Source organism: Corvus moneduloides, chromosome 11 (genome assembly GCF_009650955.1).
Source record: "Corvus moneduloides isolate bCorMon1 chromosome 11, bCorMon1.pri, whole genome shotgun sequence".
Classification (NCBI taxonomy): Eukaryota; Metazoa; Chordata; class Aves; order Passeriformes; family Corvidae; genus Corvus; species Corvus moneduloides.
The window spans coordinates 18,568,495-18,590,904 of record NC_045486.1 but is presented as its reverse complement, the minus strand read 5'-3'; the positions used below and the strand labels follow the sequence as shown (position 1 = coordinate 18,590,904).

At 39.8% G+C, this 22,410-nt stretch overlaps 1 protein-coding gene across 4 annotated transcripts in view; it reads right to left on the bottom strand.

Annotated features, from left to right (window-relative positions):
• Positions 1–22,410, bottom strand: part of IARS1 (isoleucyl-tRNA synthetase 1) — an 89,173-nt gene that overhangs the window by 46,191 nt on the left and 20,572 nt on the right. For all 4 annotated transcript variants that reach the window (XM_032120649.1, XM_032120647.1, XM_032120645.1 and 1 more), the window contains exons 10-14: positions 18,931–18,991; positions 17,245–17,340; positions 12,701–12,823; positions 11,161–11,252; positions 6,718–6,816 (exon numbers count right to left, since the gene is read on the bottom strand). In XM_032120649.1, coding sequence (XP_031976540.1) covers positions 6,718–6,816; positions 11,161–11,252; positions 12,701–12,823; positions 17,245–17,340; positions 18,931–18,991 — 471 coding nt within the window. The remainder of the gene's footprint in view (positions 1–6,717; positions 6,817–11,160; positions 11,253–12,700; positions 12,824–17,244; positions 17,341–18,930; positions 18,992–22,410) is intronic.

Below are 22,410 nucleotides of genomic sequence, written 5' to 3'. Positions count from 1 at the left end.
GCAGACACTGCAGCAGCTGGAAAGCTAAGGGAACTGAACTTCATAACACAAAGGAATAAATATTGCTTTGCCAAATCATATATTGGGAAGATGTTGAATCAAAGTACATCAGCTCCGACGTGTTTGAATGCTCATGTCTATCTTACTTTCCCAACATCAGAACTCTATCATACAAGTTAGAGATAATAAAAATTATTCATTTGCTGCAAATTTCCGTGTCCATTTTTGACTGACTGTTCCTATTTTTGAAGCAGATGTGGGGTTTTGCTAAATTCATGCATTGCTAAGTCCTCTGCACAGTCAACTCCCACATCCTTTCTTGGTAGCTACTCATTTTCTTAGTGTCTAAAATAAAAATTCCATTTGACAAGCCAAAAAACCCCATGAAGAGCACAGCAAAACCCAGCCTTTTAACAACATTTATTAACTTATTACAACAGGAACCATCTACTTTGCTTTCTAAGTCTATGCACCACTCAGCACCCAAGTCACATGAGCAATGTGGGCATGGATTTGAAAATGGCAATTAGAGACCACCTTCAATCCCAGAGCAGGATTGGGTCTGCTGACAGTGAGCTACCATGGGCTGAGCCCAGCACCAATAAATACTCAAGGAACAGCATCAATTAAAATAAATAAATTTGCTTTCTGACTTGTCTCCAGAGGAAAAATGTACAGGATGCAAATAAAAAAATATTCTAAATTATTACATAATCCAGAAGAAAACTTATTAAAAGGATTAAGACATCTGTTCCTTTTCTGTATATATATTTTGAAGCATATTTCTTGTGCTCATAACACAATTGCAAATAGTGAACTCAGCTTATTATTCCATCTGAGAGCTCAGATGTGCTCTCAGCTGCCTCACCGTGCCCCAGTCACAGGGTGCAGGAACTGTCTCAAAGCAGCACCATCCCTCTTTTCTGTAAACACAAACAGCACTGCCAAAATAAAACACTGCCCCTGCACAAGCCTCGTGTTTTATCATCATTAAAAGCTGTTTAAGATACTGCATAAAGACAGACTAATCCTTTCTCACTCTTCATCGTTCTTCTCACCAGTTAACTTTATTCACAATATTCTCTGCAAAACCACAGCACCTTTAGGTATTGGGTATGATTTACTTCATAATTGCTAATTAAAGGAGTTAAGACTATAAAGCTGATACACAAAACAATACCTTGAGTAGTGTGATGTAGGGGACCTAATACCAGATAAAGAACTCTTAATACAGCTTTGGTTCCGAGAGGATGGTCCCAGATCTGTCCTGTCCTTTGGCAAGCTGGTAACTTTTTAAGTGCCACCTGAAATCAGGAATCAGTTTTAAGTCTGGAAAAGAGAAAGTTACTCTTCCAGAAGACAGCTGAGTTGTTACCGGCAACACCAAATGTGATGAAGTAGTTATTCTCTGTCATCTAACTGAATATGTACAGATTTATTTAAATTCCTAGCATACCAACTGGGGGGTTTATTTTAGGTGTAGAATTTGGCTTTCTTTTTTAAACATTAACCAACCCTTAGAAGACAAAGGCTTAAATTCCATTATGTTAATTTACTCTAATAACAAGCCTCCTTCAACATGCCCTCAAATTGATTTTTAATGGTTTTTAATTCAAGGAGATAAAATAAGCAACTATTCATGCCCTTTTGACACTTTAATTAGCGCCAATCTATATCATGGACCTAATTAAACATGGGGGGAGGCAGGAGGGAGGAGAGGGGAAGGGAGGAAAGGTCAGTGTGTGCCAGGCAGAATTTCCACTGCAGCAGCCTCTGCTCCTCAGCCTGGGAAAGCTGCTGGAATGGTGCAACCCCACGCACCCCACACAAGCCTGGGCTATCTCCACCGCTGCATTTTCTGTTAATGCGCAGCTTACAGGGGCTAAATGAACAGGGGCTTTCAATCATTTTGATCTCCCAATGTTTCTCTTCCCTCTTTTCTCCTGGTTCCCATGGCAACCACCACGTTGTGGTGTGACTGCAATGCTGCTGCAGACGCATCCCCGTCACCCGGACACAGCGGCGCAGCCCTGACCTCCAGTTCTGGCCCACGCTCCCACTAAAAACCCTGCTCTATCTCCCTTGTAGGACCCAGGCACCCTGCTAATTGCTGTTAAAATTCCTTATCTTATCAACAATCCCTGCAGCCCGAAGCCAGGGAGAAGTGAAGCTTCCACTTCTCTCCACACAATTTCCTTGGGAATATTCTAACATTTACTGTCACAAAGTACTTTTGTAGGGCATCAGCACCCAGGATCCATCTCAATCCACATTCAGGATCCATTTCAATCCACATATATAAATACATTTGCATTCCCGTGACAGTGGCAGACATTCAACACACTGCTCACGTCACAGATTTATCAGCTGCCCAAGAAAACAGTGCTGGAGTTGCTTAGTGAACTGACATTTGGGATGTTTATTTCCTAAGCTTTGCCTTGAAGCAAAAAATAAGCTTTCAGTGACCCTTCAGTGGAACTGAAAAGGTACCTCTGCATTCATGGCATCATCAGCAATCTCTGCACAAGAGGCTCAAAGAGGAAACAGCAAAATTAAGGTGCAGCAGAACATAAGCCATCAAAATCCAGTGAACAAGCCTCCAAATTCACTTCTAATCCTCAACCATGTCTGATAACAGACAGTAATAAAACCTTCTCTAAATTAGACAAACACAAGGCTAGCCCTGCAGCAATTTTTTTCACCTCCTGCTGTAGGCAATGCCACTAACTTGGATTTTTCCTCGGGAAATGTTGCCATCTAGTGACTCCAGGTTGCTGTACATATCACAATTGTTACTAGAGGGAGGATCTCATTTGTATTCACGATTCCCCAGCAAGAAAAGTGTGACTGATGACTCAAAAGGAAGAGTTACAACTGCATGGTGATACTAAAGAAAAGAAAAAAATGAAAAAAATCTACACACACCATGCATTTGAAACTGTTCAGATGAAATGTATTAATATTAACAAACTAAGAAAGAAAATGTCCTATGAGACTTCCTAGAAAAAATAAACAGCAAAAGGAGGAAAAAGGACTCACTGGGTTTTTGCCACTGCTCTACAGTTCTGTTATGATTTAAAATTCTGTTGCCCTGCTACAGACTCAGATTCCTCATCTGAGCAAAAATGACAAGGTTAGTAAAATAAACATTTGCTTTCTATTGCAGATGGGATCCACAGCCCATCCCCTGCACAGCCTCAGGGTTTCTGACACAAACAGGCATCATTCCTGATCACGTCTCACCTTTCCACAGGTGGGAAACAATTTTGTGGTCAAAGATGAAAATGACCAGGATCAAAAGCTTCTCCAAAGATTGATGTGCTCGACTGACACAGAAGACATTTGGGCTCACACAGGAGCTGCAGGGAGTGTGTGCAAAACTCACACTTTAACTTCACTCCCAGCAAATGTGTTGTGGGTGGCATTTCCAGCAAGAACTAACAGCTTAAGTGATGGAAGTCAGGAAAATAATACCTTCAACCACACATCAAGCTCTTTATTACAACATCTGAATTCTTCAATGGTGAGAAGATGCCAGAACAAAAGGTTTGGCTTCTTTGAAGTCCCTGTCTTCCATCACTGCTTTCCTTCCACTGATGCTCATTTTTCCACTACACCAAGTGCTGCACATCTTATGCAAACAATGTCAGAACTGCACAATGTCTTTAACATTAGAAACTTGGCAACAGTTAGAGGTAAATGTTTCAGGAGTTACTGAAGGAGAACTTTAAGTTAGAAAGGTTTGAAAGAAAGAAAAAAAAAAACCATTTCAAAGCCAATATTTAAATACAAACTACAGAGTCTTTTCTATCAGTCTGCAAGAAAAGAAATATTACATCCACTGCCAGAAGGATGAGCTACAATAGTTTGGAATCCTCATTATAAATTGTACTGATTTATTGGTTACAGCAACTTCTAAATTTTCAGCTTATACCAACTTTGAACACTGATGACAGGAACTAGTCCTACATTGTAATTATAATCTAAGGTGGCCTGGTTTAGTCTGTGGGTACATAGAAAATGCTCTTTCAACAAATCCTTCGAGAAAATGATGGTGACAACATGAAATCCAGACAGCACCTTGGTGCTGCATCCAACTCTCCTCATCAAGAGGATAGAAAGCCAAGGTCTGACAGGCCTGGATTTTACAGCAGCCAAAACTGCCCCTCTTCATCTCAAATTATAGCAGTAGTGGGTGCCTGAATGCCAAACAGAAGATAACCTTTTGAATTTAAATTTTCTTTTAAATAATCTCAGTTACACAGTAAAGAACATTCAGTAAGGGAACTTGAATTAAAGGCTGAACCACAGCCCCCTAAATGCTGTTCCAGTTGTGCATTTTCATCAACATCCAACACAAGTTAATTCCCAGTCTGACTGAAATAAGGATGGGACAGAGTAGAGAGGGTTTTTTGGCTTCTAGTTTTACAAAAATGCTGGCACATTACTCATGGAACCATTGCTGGAAGTGATAGTTAAATTCATTTTGAAAAATTAAAATAGAGTTACTGGTTTTAATAAATTTTGAATGACTGTGGCCTTGTAAGTTGGGTATTTCACTAAAAAACTAATTAGAAATGCAATCAGGTTGCACACTTTGTCCAAGTACGTTTAATCTATTTCATCAGAAAGGATATCTATCGAGAGGGCAGCTATTCTTAAGGGACAATATACCCATCAGTCATTTACAGGAATAAAAAAAGCAATGCAGTCAAACCCATTTTGTAAAGGTTAATACAGTCTGAAAAGCATTTATCCCCAATTTTCTCATTTTCAGGACATGCTGAAGCCCCAGAGAGTCCAAAAATAAATTTTTAAAAAGCTACATATTATTCCTGTGACACTTTCAGAGATCAAGTCTCTTCAAAAGCAGAAAAAGTAGGTTTTGGGAAGGATGGAGTTCCCAAAATTTAAATAAATGAATACTGCAGAAGGCCAGCAGTCTCAATGCCAAACAGAACTGCCATCAATGAAGAACACAGAAAGAAAACCTCAAAAACACTCCCTTATTCTTTTAAAAAGCTAGATTTTAAAAGCCAACTTTAAGTAACAAAGATTACCCAGTATTCAAATTACTATGAAATCACATACTGAAAATCCATATGATTTATTAATAAGTCTGTGAGAATACATCTCTACTTGTAGCCATATTCCCAACAAAAAGCTTCTCACAATCTCTAAGACCACATGGTTTTAAGAAGAGTCTTGAGAAATCAGCTTTATGTTCAGTTATGGAATTGTGTTTAGACTCAGGAACTGCCTGAAGGAGAAATGGTTCCTTTAATTCCAAGAATTTTGAATATTGCCAAATGATGTCACTGCCTGCTCTTCTCACCCAATCTTTGCAACAGCAGCTCCAAAATTTGCTTCCACTTGTATCCCCACTACTCAGCACTTACAAAAAGCACCACTGAAACCCCAAAGATGTGCAGGCAGGGTTCAAACTGATCAGTAATTCTTACTAATTAGTGTCTCCTGGATGAACGGAGGTCACTTAGCAGCTTCTTCTTGAAGCTCTGCTTCTGGAAAATAAAATCCATCCCATCCATTCAAGCATTTCCTTAATAGGATCATTACATTTTTTTCTCCTGTTCATGTGAAAATTAAGTATGCAGGTCTACTGTCATCCCAACAGTGAAAGCATCTTGAGAAAGCTAATTAAAGCTAAGAACAAACACTTTCACCCCCTCTCCAGCTTATTTTTCCCCCAAAGGAGGATCACAGTATGTTCTGCTATGGAAAACAGAAAGCAACACTTACTAATCTCTAAACTCTCCTGACACAGCCAGACTGGGCATGTGCTGCCTGGCAAAGCCAAGCTGCAGCATTTCTGGGCAGGCTCTATTATGGATCACTGACTTTTCCCACAGATCCCAGTATTTACAGTGCCTGTACCATGTAAGCAGTTACGCAAAAGCTGCTCATGGAGAATTTAATTGCCAGCTACTGTCCATGAAAAAAGGCAGCACAAGCTGTAATTGCTCACTGAAGGCTGAGTCACCTTCTTTAACATCATCTGAGCTGCTGACAAGAGGCAACTGTGCAGGAAGAGGGGTGGGATCCCAGCTCTCCCTACAGTCCTCATATGGAAAGACTGAGTGAGGTTGTAATCTCCAAGTTTTCCCCACTTACTGGGAGGTCTCAGCCTCCCAGGCACAAGTGATTGATGAGAGGAAGGGAAATAAAAATACAGCTGATGAAGGTGCAGAAGATAAGGTGCTTTTGTTACTAACATACCACAAACCCAGGACTGACTCCCTAAAAGGCCACCAGCATGAACAGTTCCCTTTTACTGCACTTAATAATTCATTTAAGTTATCTAAAACTCATCTGCTGTTTTCTACCCAAGTTTCACACAAGTACTTTTCACATTCCCTATATACACGTAAAAAATTTAATTTTTGCCATTAGCAGAATGCTTTTATTTAAACCTGTGTGACCAAGTCTACTTACAATTAAGGCAGCTGGGTTGAGCTTTTGCAGGTGTTTGGGGGGAGGGTGGGTGTGGGTTTTTCTTCAAATGCACCTATGATGAAGTAATCAACCTTATCTGTAATAACTAGATGAAAAAACCCCCAACTTGTCTAAAAATTAGTTTAATTTGGCACAATGTATACACAGCATTAAGCTGCCTATGTTCTTCTCCCAAGAGAGATATTCCCCTACACCCCCAACTCCAGGAAAAGGAATAAAACAGATTTATGCAGGAGACATTACCAGTAGCACTGGGCATTATTCTCCAGCAGCTTCTCCACCATGTGCTCCACCCTGACAAACCAGCTCGGCACAGCTTTGTAGATCAGCGGAGTATCTGACCTGCACAGGGAAGGGAATAAAACAAACAAAAGCATTTTTAAGTGCTACATTATTTATAATGTGCTCTTTAATATTTGTTTTTGCACATGACAGTCCCCCTTCCACAGATTGAGTTCACTGTTGCTGAAGTATTATCACAGTTAAAGGTTGGGGTCTGTTTGATTTGTTAACTTACATAAACTGTTACACTTATGTGAGCTACTATTTTGAAATCAAGCCTTAAAAAAAACTTTTACAGCCTTCAAACCCAGTAATTCAAGGAATTTGTATAGCAAGAGCAATCATGAGAACGTTCAAACGATACCTGAATTTGAAATTTGTGCTCCTACATAGTACAACATTATGAAATTCAGTAACTATTTAAATGAGTCATATTTCAGTCTTCCACATGAGCTCATTCTGCATCTTTTTTTATGTGTATATAAGCCTGAAAATCCAGGAAACATGATGCTGTGTTTTTACTATTTGCATTTAAAAGAATAATCACAAATCATAAAGAAGTAGCAGCACCCAGAGTTAACTAGAATAAAGTTCCATTCCCAGGAGGAGAAGGAAAGCAAGAGATCCAGATAAGCATACAGAAGAAGTTTCAAATATATCTTAACATATTCCTTACTTCAGTAAGCAATAAAAGAAAATCCATGTGGGAGGAGAGCAGTTTCACAACTTGAAATTGCTTAGAAATGGAAACACAATTGGCCAGAGCACACAGACTGAGCGATTCCCTACATTACTTAGCAAAATCAGGATCTCCAAGCATCTGTCTCCAGTGTCCCAACCCAGTCTCTGATTTATCAGTCCCATAATAACTGCTTAAGGTCTTGATTGACTGTTCAGGTATCACACATCCTTCTAAAGGATCCCGGGATCCAACAGTGGGCACAAGTCACTATAGGAGAGTTCAGACCTTTCTAATCCTTCACATCCATCCCATGATTCCAGCTTGAAGAGGGAGTAAAGCCCTAGGGGGTAGGATCTGTCTATGGGTACAGAGGAGGAGCAGCAACAACACTGACACAAGAAGCTCATTCTCCTTTAGCATCAAGCCACCCCCCAAAATATTTCTTAAAAATACTGCTTTTGTTTAAGCCACTTTGGTCCAGAACTTGGCAATACACAAAAATTCACCAACAAAGACCCTGAGAAACTACTGTTATCTCCCATATGCAGTCATTACTATAAACAACCAAAGTTTAATTCATTTTATTTATATCCACAGCGAGGACACATTTGAAATCCACAAACTACTGCAGATTATGATGTAAATTAAAATTGCTACTGCGCCAGCACTTGCTAAAGGTGCACCTGCCTGACCCACAAAAGAAAGAAAACCCACAGCAAAGGTTGTTCAGACCTTAAAAGCTGAACTCACAGTGCACAAAGCCCAATAATAAACAACACATTGCTTCTTTTAACACTATATTTCAAAAGATATTTCATTTTAATGATAATCTGTACGCTTCCATGTGCTTAAGTGTTAAAGTACCTATAACCTTAAAGGAAATGGTGACAGCTCAAAGTAATAATAATGTAGCTGTGTCCTAGCTATTAAATGCAAACCTACTGATGGCTTGCTACTCAAATTTAAGTCCTAACAACTAAAAAGGGAACAGTTCAGTTCACTCCTCACACAGCAGCAAGATCCCAGTAAAAAGGAAAGCATTCCCCAAGCTACAACGTGTTTTGATTTCACTGAGTATCTTGTTTCAGATGTGCTAAAGAATGATGAATTGCCATCACAAGACAAGTAACTGGAGACAAGTAGAATAAAAGCTGGTATTAAAAATTTCTCACATGGTCTTAACACATTGGAAAAGGAAGGCTGGGACAACAGTGGCACCCCAGCTCTGTGAGGAGAGAGCAGCTGACAGGTGGGGCTGGCTGCAGACAGGCCCTGGGGCACAGAATGGCTTCAGACAGGAAGGATCCACGACAGAGGGTCAAAAGCAGGGGAGCCATTTCCCAGGCTTTCAACCTAACCCTGAGGTTGTAACACCTGATAACCACTGTAAGCACCCACAGGGCTCTGTTCCACCTACGTGGAGGCAATAAGAAAGGAGAGAGGGCACAGTTTCCCTGAATATTTTTCTTCCGGCTGTATTGCCAAGCAGTGCCTCAGCAGGAGACTGCAGAGAACAAAACACTAAAATCTGCTCAAGCAGTGACACCTCACACATTTCTGCCCCTCATGACTGGTGAGAAGGTTGAGGAATCCATGTTCAACTGGATTTTGCTGTAGAATCAAATGAGAAATACCAATTGCTGGGTCTTGTTTTCCATCAACACAAGGGGAAAACCACCCAGACAGACCTAAAATCAAAGTCTGATGCTTACAAAGTTCCTGCCTAACCATTCCTCTCTGTCTCAACAAAGTTTTGCTCCCCTTACAGACAGATCCTTTAGAAACACGTAAGAAGAATCAAATCACATTACTTGTGATCTTATTCCTCAAATGATCAATACCTAAGCCCATGGTACAAAGATGCTTCTTGGCTTTGCCTTCACTGGCTTGGGCAAGACAAAAGTCCACATCTGCCAGTGGAAGAGCTTTCCAAGCCTGTTGCCAAAGGAATGGCAGGCAGGACCTGTGAGGGACACTCCAGCTGTCACATTCAACAGTTGCTGCCCAGACCACACAGACTCTCAAGATCTCACATGTGCACAGAGCAGTTTTGACCAATGTCCTCCATTTTCAGCAGTTCCAATAAAGACAAATTCTAACTGAAAACTATCTACTGAGTCCTTACCAAGCTGTTGTTTTTCTCTTTCATACTTTAAAGTTTAGTTGACAGAAAATTACTACACAGAGAAGGACCCTAATTTCATGATATGTAAAAAAAGAAGGCAAATTTCTCAACGTACCAAGGATTCAACAACTGCCTGGTTTCTGGGAAAAGCAGTAGTACATTAAGAAGAGTCTGATTTCAAAGTTTTCTTACATTAATCAAAATAACTTATAACTATGTTCAAAGTTAAGAACTACTCTTCTACTTTTAGCATATTCCAATTATGGTTTGATTTGTGATGGCAGTGAAATGAGCTTTTCAAGTAGAATCCATTGTTCAGTTCTTCCCACCAGATAATTTGCTGCTAGGTGCTGCCTGCAACTTATCATCAATCAACAAAAATGTCAACAGAGTGGCAGGATTAAGGATCTTCTACAGAATCAGCGCTTCTACATCCCTGCTTTGTCTCAGAAGGCCATGACTGGATATTTGAGCTGCTCCACAAGAAAAACACAAGCGTTGCTTGATTTTGGGGCTGCCATTTTTCAAAAACTCTCCCAAATCATCAAGGACGTAACACTTGAAGAGCAATTCCCCTTCTTCCTCTAGGCAGCTGCTAGAAACAAACCAATCCCACTGTTCAAGAGCAAGCAAAGGTTATTTTTGCTATAAATTAAAGATAAATGTATCCTGCTAGAACACTTCACCTGGCAGAGTCAGAGCCAGACAGAGGGATGAGCTGAGCTCTTATCACAGTTATTTCAGTACAGGTGCTGTATACATCAGATATGACTTAAAATCTTTATGCCATTTCAGATAATTAAATTAGATATTTTATTTTAAGTGTGTCTTTGCTCGTAATAAAAATTTAATACTCTACTAAAAGATTACTGAAGTGTTTTTTTTTTTTTTTAGTTTGACAATTGTTCGGTGATTTTTTACAATAGCAATTGTGGAAATTTCAAACCAGGGAGGACACTAATAAAAACCAGCTTCATTTCTAGATTAAATCTGTCTAGCCTGTATTCCTCTTCAACAAAACTTGTTTGTTCACTGATACTGAAGGTTCATGGAGAATTCCACAGGGAGAATTCCCACAGAGACATCCACCTAGAGATGTTTCCACATAATAAGCAACTGGTCTTATTTCAAATAAGTAATTTTACAAGGTTAAAAAGAACTATCATTTATCATTGTAACATAAACATCTAAATACCTTCTGTGATATACTAATTTGAATACAATTCAAAGGGGATCAAAAAAATCCTTTCCCACCACTCAGCTGCTTAGAAAATAACCTTTTTTTAAAAGGGGTGGTTAGTTACGAGTTCTACACCAAAAAATGAGCAACACAAATTACATAAACACACCCTTAAAATCATAAATAGAAAATAAATTTCAGCACTAAACTTAAATTCATCAGCTTTATTGGAAAAAAAAAATATTTACTTGATGACTAAACCAAAACTGGAGCTCTCCTAAATCAATAATCTCGGTTTGTGTTACTTTTAGTTTTGTCAGGAAAATTAAGCAAGGGAAGGGGGGAAAAGTGGGAGAAACCTGAAGAACTTCTCTGTTAGAAACCTCAGCTCTCAGGCAGGTGCAGGCCTGTGCTTACCTCCAGCAGAAGGGGTAGCTGTGCTGGAAGGTTGCACTGTGGATCAGCCGGCCCTTCTCCTTCAGCCATCTGATGATGTGCTTATCTGCATCCTAAAAACACAGCAGATTTTCCTTGGAATACACTTTTCACTCAGTCAGCTACTACAGGATTTGTCTCAGATACTCAAATTAATTTTTAAAAAAACTATGCATAACCCAGCATTTACACACACACAAAAAAAGCTTCTACCAAATTTATGCATTTTCTGCAGGGGCACCGTAAAACACGAAATTTGCAAAGTTATTTGCTCTCCAAACACTGTTTATACACAGTGTCTTCAATGTGTCTCTGCTATCTGGATAAATTAAAATGTATAAATTAAAGCATCAGTCCTTTTTTACCCTTAACTCTCCACATACACACAACTGTGTATAAATTCAAATTTTTTGAAGCACCAATATAAGCCAAAACCAACATTATTTAATATCTTAATGATTGAGTCTTCTAATATCTTGAGTCTTCTAATAAAATCACATAGAGCTTTTCACCTAATATTTAAACTTCCCGGCACCACATTCCTTCCAAATTTGAAGCATATTTCACAATACCTCACTAACCAACTAGGATTTACATGTTAAGCTGGAAGCAAAAGCTGTATATTGATCATTTGAAACAATCTACTGAACATACAAGTGTCAATACGACATTAAGGGGAAAAAAAATGCAAATATCTATGAGTGAAAAATTCAGCATCGTAAGAAAATTTTCCAAGAGCCTTAAATTCAGATTTCTACCAGCAAGAAGCTAAAGATGGAGCCTCCAGTGTCCTCTTATTTGTCTTAATGCATAAAGCAGGAAGCCAAGATAACTGACTAAATTCTCAACTTAATTGAAAAAGACTTAAAAATCTTACATTGCATTTGTTTACATGAACATGCTTTGCTATCAAACTGTAGCAGCAGGGCTAAAACCAATTTGTTTTCTCAGGCCAGGGAATTTAAGAGGCACTCCCTACCAGGGATTTGTATCTGTAGCAATCTGGAGTTCCTGTGGGTTCCTTTTCTGGGGATTTCTCTTGCATCTACTGGCAAGTAAATTCCCACTGCAACACAGCCCACAAGTGGGGAAAACGACAGGATTTCTCCCTTCTAATGGGTCACATTACATTAACTGGCTGGGAGAAACTTAATGATGGTATCTGAGAATTCAGAGTCATCCAGAGGTGAGGGAGGCCCTGCACATGTGCCTGGAGACTCTGGACATGACATTTCCACGAGGAAAAAGCAGAAAGTGAGACTCTGGAGTAGCTGCAAACAGGATACTCCTTTTGCCTTTCACTACAGATACACAACATTACTTGCATTTCAACTTGTTCATTTCTCAGCTGCTGTAATAAACAATTCCAACCTTGTTGCAAATGTTAAAACACATTTTAATTTCTCCAGTTAACAGACACGCATAGAAAACAAACCCACTCAGAGAAAGAAAAGAAAGCTTCTGCCATACATAAAATGTATCTTGAAAAAAGTAGTCATTTACTGTCTGCAGGCCCACTGACCTTCACGTACTGCCCAGCAAAGTCAGCCACTTCTGCTGTGAAGCAGCCTGATGCATCAACAGGACACACAGGCACAGAGTCCTTCTGAATGATATTAAAATCCATGCAGACCCTGTAATCATCCTGCAAAAGAGACAAGCACCAAGCTGTAAGAATACAGAATACTGGGGAAAAATCCATCCCTCGAAACAGAAATTAAATATTAAACAGAAAATGTGATGACTGGACAAGAATAGCAAAATACTCAGCCTTCACTAATCCCAAATACTTATGAGAAAGTCTTGTTTTATAGGATTGTAGTTTTATTCATGCAGAAAATTATGATTTCTTCAGACTCTCACCTAGTACAGGGGATATGTGCACGTTTTTCTATGCACATCAATGCACACATACACACACACGTTTTTTATGTGTGGCTTCAGGATACCACTGCATGGCAAAGGAACTGCCAACCACTCCATCCTGCTCCTATCCCAGCCAGAGCCTGGATCTCCCCAGCTCTCCAGCCAACATGGCATTTTTCAGAAGGCAGGTTGTTTTAATCAATCTGATTCTGGCATTTCACATAAGCAATCCCATTTTCTGAATGTCTTAATGATCCAAAGCCTTTAAACCTGTATTTCTCAATCTTTTTTGGCCCATAGGCAATGCTACTGACCAAGAACCACACATGGACAGCATCATAAGTTTTTTTCCTGGCCAGTCTCCACTTAAATTTTTAATTTCCTGTACCAGTAAGAAAAAAGAAAAAAAGAGAGCTGCTTCAGACTTTCCTGAACATGACTGAACAATAATGGCATCAGAGAAACACTTAAAACAAAATTAGTAGTGGGGTAGAAAAGTTCAGATTTTAACTTCAAGTCTGAAGTCAGAGTAAATCTGCACCTTATCCAGTTACAGCAATTGCTTGCAGGATACAGAGCAGGTGTTTCACAGGAGCTGCATCTAAAGCACCCTCAGCCTGACCAAGGACACCACACCAGAGCCAGTGTGTAAATGCACATCCCACAGGCCAGTGCTCCACAGCTCGCTGCCTTCTCCTTCCCTGGATCTAACCAACACACGTGAGCCAGCTCTGGAGTGCCAGGGCAGGGCTTCCAGGTCCTTTGTGTCCTCATCCTGTACCTTCAGCTCTCCCCACCATCCCTGTGGCTCCCAGCTCCCCCAAGCCAGACCTTTTGTACTTTACAAGGATGAGGCTCATCCACAGACCGGGAAGTTGGCTGCTTCATAGACTAAGGCTTTACACAGAGAAACAGCAAATCCTTTCAGCTCCAGCACTCCCTTCCTCCAGAGCACAGCTTCTTCCCCCTGCCCAGCAGCTGCAGAAAGCCATCACACATCTGTTCACCCTGCACTTGGTCACCCAGCTCCTTCAGTCAGGAGATGACGGCGATAAGCCCCTTCTCTGCCAGCCTTTCCTCAGCTGTTACTGCTGAGGGACTGGGAGCAGGCTGGGGGGTTTAAAATACGGGCCAAATGACAGAGCTGATGTCAGCCCTGATTTGGCAGTGAGCTGTTAAAGGCTTTGAAGCAGCAGCCAGCACAGACTACAAAGCCTGGCACACTCACAACCCTGCTAAGACATCACAACAAACCTTCCCCTCGGCAGCACCTCGGTCAAGAGGTGCTTCAGCTCCACTTGCAGCACTGCTGCAGCCAAGGATACACAAAGGGCTCTGCTGCTCTGCCTTTCTGCAGTCAGCTCCCTGCTTTTGAACAACAAACTCGAATGGAAGCTCTCCAGATGACCTGCCATTTGATTTAATGAAGATTTCCTTCAGAAACCACAAGGCAAGAATATATTCAGGTACATACAAGGAATCCACAAGTGCTAAGCTCAAATAACAGCTAAGACAAACATCATTTTTTACCAGGATAGGAGTTACAGTGGTCATTTTTGTACCTCAAAATCCCTCAAAAGATTACACATAGAAGTTGTAATGCACAAAATTAGTAAACAGCTCACTTATGAGAAATCAAAAGCTTTCAGGACATCTGAAATTTTAACAAAACAACAGCAACATGAAGTCAAAGGTTCACCTGCAGCACCTCTTAGCAAAAACCAACAACACTTTTGCAAAGTACTGAACAAAAAGTGCATCAGTAACAGATCTATGAAACTTCTGTGTCACAGTCTGAGCAGGCACTAGAAGTACTGCAAATTAAAACTTTGTATGCAAATTCAAGTGTTACTAAAGCTTTTTAAGTTGACTGCAGGTACATCTACATATGATGAAATGCCTGAGCAGCTGAATTTTAGTGTCATGTTCATCTGGAGGCACAATGAGTTTACAGCATTTTTAATACAGGTTTGTCTTGTTCTGTGAGCTTTAATTTTGATGTCTTTTGAACTGAAATAATAGAGTGCTCTGATATGGTGTGGCAGCTTCTATTTGGCAAATGCATCACACAAGACAATGAAACTACATATCGTGGAACTAAATGAAGGTGAATTTTTACTTTCAATTTTGTTGGAGGATACATTTCTAAGCTATTAGCAATACAGAACATGTATCAGTAAGCAGGATTTAAAATAAATAAATAAATAAACCCCTGACCTTCCATCTCTGTTTATCAAAGGGACTCACTTATATTGACAGGAAGGAACAGAGACAAGACTCGAGGCTTGCTGTGAAGGACTCCGCTCTATTTCTTCTCCTCTGACCCTCCTGGTCCACTTATCCCTTTTCTATCCACCTTCAACACAACAGGAAGGTGCAGAGGAGCCAATTAACCAGGAAGACAATCCTGTCTGCCACCATGAACTATCTCCCTTCTTTCACCTAAGCCTGTCGAAAGGCCTACCAACAGTATTCTACACAGAGCCTACTGCATCATGAGGAAATCCTGACCTTAAACCAGGACCTTTGTGAGCTTTTCTGAACAGAAATCATCTTCTGTCAAAACTGCACTACGTGCACCCCAAAAAGAAGGCAGCAGCATTAAATGCAACAAACACTGTGCACTTTCCTTCTGAAGGCAGCAGAGCCCATTGACTCAGACCCCTGTACCAAGCGTTATCTACTCAAACCTCTCCTTAGCTGATGAGTGCCAAGTTCTGTTTGTAATGTCTGTGCACTTTTTCCTGACACAATGTTTTATATTTTTTTTTTCTTTGTGAAGCATTTAACTGTTACTCTCAGGTTTTTTCCTAAAAAAAAAAAAAAAAAAATGTTTTACAAGTAATTGCTGATTTCCCAGGAGAGAGAGGGAAAAAATATTTTTTCCTCTGTTTACAAAACTCAGTGGGCTTATTAAAAAATCAAATAAAAGAGGGCAGATAATCCTTGCTCTAAGTGGCCAGCCAACCTTTCCAACAAGCTGTTTCCAACAAGTTTAACTGGACTGTGCAAATACACAAACCACTAAGCAGCCAAGGTAAAGGTTCTTCCAGAGCTCCTTCCCTACTGGCAGTCTCTTCCTTTCCTTCCCTCCATCTCCCACAGCAAGAGCTCCTGACTCTAAACCAATTCTCACCCCTCTGGCACATCCAAGACTCAGCTCCAGGGGAGAGTCTAAGGAGCAGAAGTGTTGACAGGATTTATACTCCTGAGGACACTTGACCAGCCACCACCATTTTCTTTATTAACTGCTAGCACAGCCCACTCTAATTTTCTTTATTCAGAGCTATATAAAGCTGGAACATCTTTTCATATCAATGTTCATCCTGACAAGGGAAACACCACCACAATGGATGTACCCTTCAGAAGAATGTGGGGAAAAAAGGATGGAAGAGGATGGGCTATCTCACATGAATACAAAGAGGCCTGTTGCTAATGCCAAGTTTCTGGAAATTATGACAGAGCTCGTGGTCCAGGGATTGCTAATTGCTAGGCACTGCAAGTTTTTTGAGGGCATCTTTGGATAATAGCTGAAGACAGGACACCCTGTGGACAATGAGCCTAAACTAGTGCATTTAATTCAAGTGTCTAAAAACTGAAATTATTAAATCCATGACAAATCATTCCTCTTAGCCTTAAAAAAAAGAACAGATTGAGGGAAGGGACAATAAAGACAGGAAAAAAAAGAATGGAGTGCAACAAAATCCTTTCACACCAAGGGATAAAGTCTCAGGACAAAAGCAAGAGAAAGCATTTTCTCATTCTCTAAAAGCCCAGCGAGTAATGAAATTGAAACGCTGAAGAGGGGCAGTGTGCTGAGCAGAATTGCTGTTCCCAACCAAAATTATCACTTAGCAGAGCCAGTTTTCACTGCAGTGCTACAGATCAGCCCTGCTCCAAGCTCTAACTTCAGACTTCGAGAAAAGCTGAAATCAATGACACTCAGAAGATACAGTGGTGAGTTCAGCTCACACACCACAACACAAACCAAAGCGAGGGACACGAAAATCTCCAGTCTAGCACAGGCACTAAGTGGAAGAGCTCATTAGACTACAAAGCTACATGATATTCTTACATTTTCAAGCAGCAAATGGGAAGATTGTTTAACATCTATCACCCTGAGAGAGTCCCCAGGAGCTGGAAAGCCATACAACGTGTGCTGAACAAAATTAACATTATAAATGTGTAGTTCACACTTACAGCACCAAAGTAGGGAGCCTGATGGACAACTCCTGTGCCTTCCTCCTCCTTCACATAACCATCCACTACCACAGTAAAGGCACCTTTTTCTTTGCACTGTAACACAAAAATATGGGGGGGTTACATATAGATATATATTTACACACATACAGCAAACCAGGATTTTCAAGAATCTGGCAGAGCCACGAGGCACACAAAAAAGGGAAGAACTGCATCAAAAATCAGTGACACAGTAAAATGTGACATCCCTAACATGACTTAATGACTTCCCATAGCCCAGACACCTGTGCACTTCATTTAAAGAGTGTCAAGTGTGATTAAATCTCACACCTCTCCAGAAGGCCTCCAAGTCAATTACTCTTCAAGCCACAGATCTTCACACAGCTCTGTACTTAACAGACTGCAATCAATACACTCCTGAACGTGAGGACACAACCAAGAAAGGTACAGAAGTCTTCCTGCATTTTTGTATGTCCCCTTTACCTCTTCCTTTAAATCAAAGTTTGCTTTTATAGTCACACATTTTCCTTATTTCCTCCAGAGAATGAGAGCATGGTAAATACCAACTAAAAACAGAGAGAAGAGAAAATCCAGAAAAAAATTGCTAAGAAAAGCTACGACAATTTTCAGTGTGTTCAGTATAAAGATAATGAAAAATGAAGGGTTATTTACTATTCCTTAAAACAAAAATAGTAAAAAAAAAAACAAAAAACAGTGCAGTCACAGCTGAACCAAATGTGTTACAAAATTATTAGGTCTGGCTTATTCTGGAGGGAGATATTTTGAGATAAGACCTCCATTCTGTATAAAAACCAAAAAATTGTGGATGCCCCATCTGCTCCTTACAAGTACAGCAAGACTCAAAAAATTTATCCGTTCCAAACCTCAGATCCACAGTCCAATTTTCCACATTCAGCCGTGTTTGACTTTCCTCTGGAAATATCAGTCCCTGCTCCCTACAGAGGTTTTCCCACCTTTGCTGACTCCTGCAGATATTTCAGAACAGAAGGTGTCACAAGTGACCAAATCCCTTACAGGAGTTCACAGCTGCCTGGCCAGCAGGGCTGTACTTCTCCTCTTTGAAAAATTTAATGGTTTTAATCCAATTTTTTTTTAAAAAATAGAAAATTTTTCTACACCCTCTCCCTATTGCTACACATTCTTTTATCATCTGGGATGCCAGACCTAATGCAGTGCTTAAAAGCTGCACAGGACATCCAGATAAATCTGATGTATCAGTAGGTTTTTAACAAAGGCTTTTAACTCTTCAGTGGAAAACATGACCATGTCTGATTGTTATCCAAAGTCAGAGTCATTCCCTTGTGAAGACAAAGCTTGTCAACTTAGGAGGCAGACAAGAGACACTCAGCAGATGAGAAAATGAGAGAATACTGCCTATTTATTAATGTGTATTGAAGTTTCTCTGCAATCTGAAATCAAACTTCTATTTATCACCCAATTTTTACTCTGAATATATTTAAAACTTCAAGGAAAAAAATATTAGAGAAAGAAGTCAATACTGTTTTTCAAACTTGCACTAGGATTTTAAGGTACCTTAATACCTTAACAAACTGGAGCTTGTTATTAGAACTTAAGATCTTTCCATAATATAAACAAGGAATACTCAGAATGGGTTTTACTTTTGTCTTTATATCCTGTATCAAACACCAAACTTGTTCATCTTACCTGAATAAAATATTCAAAGAGTGGTTTGTATTTCTTGCCTTTAAGAGCAATGCCAGGAAACCTGAGGAGAAGGATTTATAAGAACATAAATTAACAACCTGGAAATTGGTTTTTTTTCCTATTTGCTTCTTCATCTCCCTGACAGAATTTGATTTCAGAAGATGAAAAGTATTTCCTTAAGTTTGTTTCCCACCTCTGTGGTTAATGTGGACTTGGAGAAAAAACAATGTCTCTTAATGCATCTCTGCTACCAGTCATTAACTTGTACCTGATGGACTTTCAATCAATCAATGTAAATTAATAGAGGAATTAAGCATTAATGACAAGCTCTTTATGGTAAATCTGGGCAAGAATCTTCTGGATAAAACACAGTATCCATAACAACAAAGCCCTAAACCTCAGCATGTCCAAGAGAACTAAACAGTGATCCGAAACACCTGAAGTTTTATGTGCAGAAGATTGTGACGCAGGGTATTGCAGCCTTTAAAGCTCAGATGCCTCATTCCTTATTCTAGAACTGGGCATCCAGACTCTCCACAGGCATCTCAGGGAATGATCCAACACAGACAGGACTGGCTGAGGAACCAGCTGAGTCAGACAAGAAATGTAAGGCAGAGATGGAGCCTGCAGGTCTGGCTCCCTTCAGGCTTCTGACAGCAGCTGACAAAGACAGTGATTAGGTTGGGATTTGCAGCTCAGAACTCTCCTGAAAGTGCTTAAATCATCCAATTTCAGGGGAAAAAATCCAGCTAAAACATATCTTAATCTAATAGATGGGCTGGATCTCCGACTGTGTCACAGCTGTGGTCTCTCCCTACGCTCCCCTTGATCTACAACTTCCAAACAATGGTCAAACCATAAAACACTTGACTCCTTCAAAGTGGGGGACTCTTCAAAGCTGTTGCACTGCACAGAAAGGACCTCGAGCAGCATGTACTGCCAAGTTCAAGAGCATGACTCCTCAGCCCAGCACACACAATATCCTCTAGGAAAAGGGGAGACTTCTATTTTAAGCCACGGCTTTGCAGATGGTTTATGTGTTTTTATATTACAAACAGCCTTAGGAATGTTTGAGGTGCTTAATCAGGATCAGATGAGAGCAAAGCATCCCAGTGCTCAGCCACACAGATGTGGGAATGTGAAGCACCAGAATTGGCTTTAAAAAAAAACCAGCAGTATTTATAGTCTTATTTAACACAAGTCAGAGAAAGGTAAAGGTTGTGGATCACATTCCTGATTTTCATTTTGGCATCTGAAATACTTTGTTTGTCAAAGTCCTGAACTTCAGCCTGAAAATTTATACAACGGTGCCTTCTTGTGACCTAAGTTATAGAGGTAAGACTCATCTAAAATCACTGCAGCAATCCTTCACTCCCAGGAGATCAGCAATCTCTGGTTTGGATTCTTTAGAATCCAAAAAGAGACAACAAGGGAAAACAGTGCAAAGAAATTAAATGTTTAATATGCCAAACGACCGAAGTGTAACAAAAGAGGAGGAAGATTCTCAACAGTCACGTCCTATCTACCACTGCTAAATAAAACAAGAAGCCACTCAATGGCCAAAATTGGGGTAATACACCCAGACCAATTCATCAATGCAAAGCAGCCAAGTTCAGGGGACTTCAGACACTGAACATTTTCAATGAGACCATTCCCTGCCCTCAGCCTGATGTCTGATACAGATTAAGTTGCATAAATTTCTCCCTCAAGGGCCTGACTGCTTGAGAATTAGAAGTGAGCTAAAGGAAGAAAAAAGTTAAGAGCAGAAGTGGGAAAGTTCATTTCCACAAGCTCACATACAGATCTAAATCTTCCAAAGATCCATTCAACTACCAGCTACCTTTTAATTGTCTCACATTTCACATTTGAGAAAATTAATTATTACATAACAGACAAACTGGAGCATGACCAAAAACAGAAATCAGCTTGAAAAGAGACTGTAGCACTAATACAGAAAGAATTGAAATATACTGCTCTGCAGAGAGGTTTGCTAGCAGCCTTATGGATGCAGAGATTAAAAAAAAAAAAAGGAAATGTTTAAAAAATCATTAAAGACTGGGGGGCTGAGAGGTGGTGTTAGAAATACCATTAGTCAGAGACATAAATACAACATCTGAAATGTGTATGATTGCCTTAAAGAGCAGGCTCCTCACATTTCTGATGAAGACACCACATCAAAAAAGGCCAAAATGTTCTGTGCATTCCTGGAAATAGAATGACTGCAGTCACACTGAAGTTAGGTTTGTAGTAATGCATTAAAAGAAGAATTTGGAAGCAAAAGACAACAGATCAACAAATGTAATATATGGGCTAATTGGCTTCTTTTTTAAGCCTAAAGCAAATGTATTTAAAAATACTTAAGAAAAAAAAGTGGTTTGATAGAAGGCTTAGTTTTTAGACACTCTGAACAGGTTTCAAAAGACCAAAAAGGGAAAGAGTATCTGTATTTCCTGAGAGAACTGAAGCACTGATGGATCTAAAAACCACTGAGACACATCTAAAAACCTGATTCAACTTTAAGTGACTGAGAGTTTTTAGTAAGTGCTGAAGAACATACAATGTGAATTTGTCAAGAATAAGCCACACAAAGCCACATTTTCTGGGGCAGACTAACCAGCTTGGATAGCAAGCAAGCAGATCAAATTTAGGTCTTAACATTAGTAAGAGTTTGGATACTTTATCATTCCAACACACACAAATACCTGACCTGGTGGATACACCACCATTTCAAGAGAAAAAGTTGTTGTTAATTCAGTCTCAGACCAAAAGAAAATTCCCAGTGGTATCCTGGCAGGACCATCCTAACACTGACACTGTTCAGTGGTTTCACTGATGACTCAGAGGGAAGGAAAAAACTACAGAGATCGGGAAGTTCAGCCAGCCCTGAAGAATGAGAGCACTGAACATCATCTTTAGAAACTGAACACCATCTTAAATTGGTACAGACCAAGTGACAGATTAAGAGCATTCTCATAGAGGGGGGGGAAGGAGGGAAATCAATGCAGAGATATAAAATTACTCAACTGCCCAGTTTGAGCCATCAGAATAGGAAACATCTTAAACAAACATTCCTGCTCTGTATTTCCCTAATTTAATGACCACATGCAATTGCTTAGCTGAAACAGCCTCCACTTTTTCAATTTAAAGCTTTCAACTGCTTGATAAAAAGACAAAAATAGAAATTGATGCCAGTGAAGAAAGGGTGTTATTCTCAAAAACATTTCTAGTCTTTATTTTTTTTTATTGTGGTTGTGTTATGTAGGTTTTTATTGGGTTTTTTGGTTTGCTTGAATAAAGTGAGCAAACAAATATTTGTTTAACACCTGCACCCCCTGCCCAGTCTGACTTCTTAATTAATTCCTATTTTTCCACCTAACCAAGATGAATAACCACTCTGCAAAAAGCAATGACTGCCACTAACTACAGAAGTAATATTTGCTAAAAACAATGGGATATGGGATTGTTTTGCCCATTTCCCTT